The sequence below is a fragment of the Myotis brandtii genome, unplaced genomic scaffold, assembly GCF_000412655.1.
Source record: "Myotis brandtii unplaced genomic scaffold, ASM41265v1 scaffold1077, whole genome shotgun sequence".
In the NCBI taxonomy this organism is placed as follows: Eukaryota; Metazoa; Chordata; class Mammalia; order Chiroptera; family Vespertilionidae; genus Myotis; species Myotis brandtii.
Genome location: NW_005353666.1, coordinates 1,244,716 through 1,249,294, shown reverse-complemented (window position 1 = coordinate 1,249,294; position 4,579 = coordinate 1,244,716). Strand labels below are relative to the sequence as shown.

Below are 4,579 nucleotides of genomic sequence, written 5' to 3'. Positions count from 1 at the left end.
GACCTCCCGGTGCACAGGATGCGCTCGGAGGCAGCGGAGGGGACTCACCTTCCCGTAGGAGCCTTGTCCCAAGACCTTCAGCAGCTCAAACTGGGAGGGGTCGGCCTTCTCGCAGCCGTCCTTCACGTGGTGGCTGATGTCGATCTCCTTGACCACGCCCTCCTCCTGCAAGACAGGCGCCCGGTGAACACGCTTCGTGCCAGCGATGCCGCCTGCAGCCGTGGGCGCCCGGCTTCTCCCCACGACGTCTGCCACACGGCCTTACCACGTCCCAGGGAAATGGAGGGGCTCCGGGAGACCAGCCTGCCTCTGAGGGGTGCGGGCAAGGTCTGCACAGGGAGGGACGGGGGGCTCGGGGACAAGGCCACCCTGGGAACTTGTTTTAAAGCCCACACGGCCCCTCAGTGGACTCAGCCGTGGATGTGGCCTGGGAGACGCATCTGCTTCTCATGTCGGTCTCACTGCCCGACATCCAGCCACAGCGAATGCAACTGCCCTCCCACAGGCCATGTCCAGCAGCAGCGGCAGGGAGCTCGCCCAGCCCAGCGCCAGAGCCCCCAGCAGGAAAGAGCAGCCCCGGCCTTTAAACTAGAACACTGACCGAGCCCGCCGGCTGGCTCAGGGGGTGAGCGCTGACCTATGAGCCAGGAGGTCACAGTTCGATTCCGGTCAGGGCACAGGCCCGGGTTGCAGGCTCGAGTCCCCACCGGCCCCCCTGCAAGCCCCTGTCTCAGCACAACCTGTATTCACCGCCCACGTGCCCTGGGCAGGAGCGAGTCGCAAGGAAGACAGAGGTTAGTGAAAGCGACGGGGAGATGCGCACACGCTCGCGGGGAAGGGAGAAGGATGGTACTTGTGGTCCATTCCCCGGCGCCGATTGAACACAAGGAGGAGGCTCCGCGATTCACTGCGGGGAGCGCTGCCATGCGGACAGGGCTCGGCTTCCAAGAAAACAGCTGTTGACTGGAACTCGCTCCCATCGGCAAGTGCTCCCGCAGCACCGCCGGCCGTGCTGGTCAGTGAATCCACTGGACCGCTGGCCCGGCCGGGTGGGAACTGCAGCTGGACCGAGCTCCGTCCCAGCACGGGCTGCCCAGCCCGGCCGACGTCTGCTCAGAGTGAGCCCGGGCATCGCGATGAAACACAAAGCTTCCCAGACCCGCGCTGCCCAAGCTGTCCCCTCCCTCACCGCCCGCCAGATGTACCTCCCCCGGGGCTGTCACAAGACACCACGGCCCAGACGCTGGTGGTCCATGAGGTCCCGAAGGCTGGCGACCGCTGGCCCTGAGACACTGCTTTCCTTCTTCCTAAGCCCACCCACCTGGGGACAGAGCGCGGCTCCTAGTGCACTACTCCACGCTGCCGCGTCCGGGCCAGCGTGGGCGTGGGGGCCACAGAGGGCGGAGGACAGACACCCTGCCCAGAGCACACACCTCCTGCCGCGTCCAGGCCAGCGTGGGCGTGGGAGCCACAGAGGGCGGAGGACAGACACCCTGCCCAGAGCACACACCTGCTGCCGCGTCCGGGCCAGCGTGGGCGTGGGAGCCACAGAGGGCGGAGGACAGACACCCTGCCCAGAGCACACACCTCCTGCCGCGTCCAGGCCAGCGTGGGCGTGGGAGCCACAGAGGGCGGAGGACAGACACCCTGCCCAGAGCACACACCTCCTGCCGCGTCCAGGCCAGCGTGGGCGTGGGAGCCACAGAGGGCGGAGGACAGACACCCTGCCCAGAGCACACACCTCCTGCCGCGTCCAGGCCAGCGTGGGCGTGGGAGCCACAGAGGGCGGAGGACAGACACCCTGCCCAGAGCACACACCTCCTGCCGCGTCCAGGCCAGCGTGGGCGTGGGAGCCACAGAGGGCGGAGGACAGACACCCTGCCCCCGGAGCACACGCCTGCCCCAGGAGTCACCCTCGCGGCCGCCCGTAACCGCCGAGGGGGCCGAGCTGGCGTGCCATATTTCTCGACTCTCCTGGGGACAGGACCCTCGTGGACACGATGCAATCTTGGCATCTTCCCAGAAAACCACACAGGTGACCCCCCCCCCCAGACGGAGGCCAGAGGGGAGGACCCCCAGTTTTTCGGTGAGGAACCGGTTCTCCCAGGACCACACACGAGGGATAGAATCCAGCCGTGACCGACGACTCTCTTCTGGGGCTGAGTTTATCTCAGTGCTTCTGGGACAGCCGACATAGGAACCCTCTGGGCCCCGCCGATCAGCACACAGACCTCACCCGCGCTGACAGGGCCGCCAAAGGCTTTTGGCAAAGTCTGAGCAACCGGAACACAAACAAGCAAGCGATGTGTGAGTTTTGCGCAAAGAACTTGATGTTTCCAGTTAGGAAGTCTGGGTTTCGGTCTGGACCCTGCTTCTTCCTGGTTTTAGGGTTTTGGACACATAGTCTGCTCAGTGTCACTTACCCAACAGCGCAGGTGAGCCATGGGTTAAACATTACACGTACGCCCCAGCCGGTGTGGCTCAGTGGACAGAGCGTCGGCCTGCGGACTGAAGGGTCCCAGGTCTGATTCCCCGTCAGAGCACGGGTTGCAGGCTCCATCCCCAGTGCGGGGCGTACAGAAGGCAGCCGATCACTGATTCTCTCTCATCACTGATGTTTCTTTCTCTCCCCCACCTTCCTCTCTGAAATCAATAAAATATATATTTCTTTTAAAAATTGCCCTTACTTTAATAAATATACGGAAAATAGCATATCCCAGATTATGAACAAAGAGATTCTTTGAGAAAAAAAAATTAGCAAGATAGTAAATGCAACAGGGAAAGCAGACAACCTTCAAAGCCGTACAAAGTAGTAAAACGACAACTGAAGGGGAGACCAGAAGCAGACGGAAACATCACAGGACAAAGTAGACGGAGTGAGTGGGGAGAAATGGCGGAGGCAGGGCTGTGAATTCCCTCCTGTGCATGGGTGTCTGCCTCAGTTCACTGACTGACTGACTGATCGCCTAAGCATTTACTTCTGGCTTTATCGACGTGTCACAGCAGGTAAAACGGTAAGATGTTTAAAGGGAGCGTCGTGCGGTGTGATGCAGGCCGTGCGGCTGCTGCGAAGGAAGCCCTCCAATCCAGTCCCTTCCCACCAGACGAAGCTCCGTGGGGACCCTACTCTTCCCAACAGATAAGAACGGTTTTACACTAACAAACCAGGAGGGAGCAGATGCTTTCAAAACTCCCGTGTACCCCACCGTCTGTACACGAGCCACCCCTGACTCCCGACAGGCACAGGCCCGCCGTGGGGGACACCGTGCACATGCCGGGCTCTGCCGCAGCTCCGCTTCCCGAGCTGACCGACTCCTCACAGTGTGGGGTGGGGGTGGGCAGTGGGGGGGTGAGTTTAAAAAGAGAACATGCTGCGGCTACTCCCCGAAGAGCTGTAACGGTTTGTCTGTTTTCATCTCTGCATGAGAAGCCAGAAGCACGACGCCAGGTGTTGGGTCTGACCTGGGCGGGGCAGGGCGGGGAGCAGGGAGAGGGGGGCTCGGAGGCGCAGGGACCACCCTCGGCGGCTTGGCCTGGAGTCCAGACGGCCCAGCGAGGACAGGTGCCCCAGCGCCGAGCGCAGGGCGAGCTTGCTCGTTCCGTCTGTTTGTTTACTGTGCGATAAACACACTGCATTTCCAGAGAAGAAAGCGCACTTCTGTCCTAAACACGATGCCCCGATGGGCCCTGAGTCCGTGCTGTTGGTGATCCTCCCGCATCTGGACACCCTCGCATCCCGACGTCCGGGACGGAGGGCGACTGTCCTGCCCACGCTGTTTCCTGTTAAACAGCTCACGGGAGGGCTGAGGCTCAGAGCAAGGCCCACGCCGGGCGCATCGGAAGAAGGGACGGTCCGGGGCCTCTTCATCCACAGGGCTCACCGTCTCTCGTTGGAAAGGGATTCCCTCCATCGACTGGGAAGGATTCGGTTTGAGGTGGGAGGGAGCTTGTTGGGAAATCCAGTCACTTCCGGTGGAGATGGGCCCACAGGCGAGAGTGGGTGACTCCAAGTCACAACCAGGACGAGGCGGGGGGCCCCCGCTCCTGACCCCAACACTCAGCTCCTTTTACCCGAAAGCACGTGCCCCCACCCCTGACCCCCTCGGGGAACAGGGGTGACCACACACACACAGATGGGCCGTGATCTGATTAAGAGTTGGTAACCTGGCCGGCGTGGTGCATCGACCTATGAACCAGGAGGTCACAGGTCTATTCCCGGTCGGGGCACATGCCCGGGTTGCAGGCTCGATCCCCAGTGTGGGGCGTGCAGGAGGCAGCCAATCAATGATTCTCTCTCATCGTTGATGTTTCTCTCTCTCTCCCTCTCCCTTCCTCTCTGAAATCAACAAAATATATATTTTTAAAAGGCTGATAAGTGAGCAGTCTCAGGAACTGCCTCCTGGAGAGCGAGACCGGAAGACCCGCCTGTGAGAGGGAGGCAACCCAGGCACGTGGGCCGTGGGCGGGGCAGTGGCGTGGTCCCTGGTGCTGGTGTGCGTGAGCCGTGGGACCTGGGCAAGTGCCTCGGCCACCCCTCACCTCCCCCCTCTGGGACGCAGGGGGAGACGAGACAGCACTG

At 62.0% G+C, this 4,579-nt stretch overlaps 1 protein-coding gene across 1 annotated transcript in view; it reads right to left on the bottom strand.

Moving 5' to 3' along the window:
• RPS6KA2 (ribosomal protein S6 kinase, 90kDa, polypeptide 2) overlaps positions 1-4,579 on the bottom strand; it is a 110,627-nt gene that overhangs the window by 27,248 nt on the left and 78,800 nt on the right. The window contains exon 4 of the mRNA XM_014542413.1: positions 49-165. Coding sequence (XP_014397899.1) covers positions 49-165 — 117 coding nt within the window. The remainder of the gene's footprint in view (positions 1-48; positions 166-4,579) is intronic.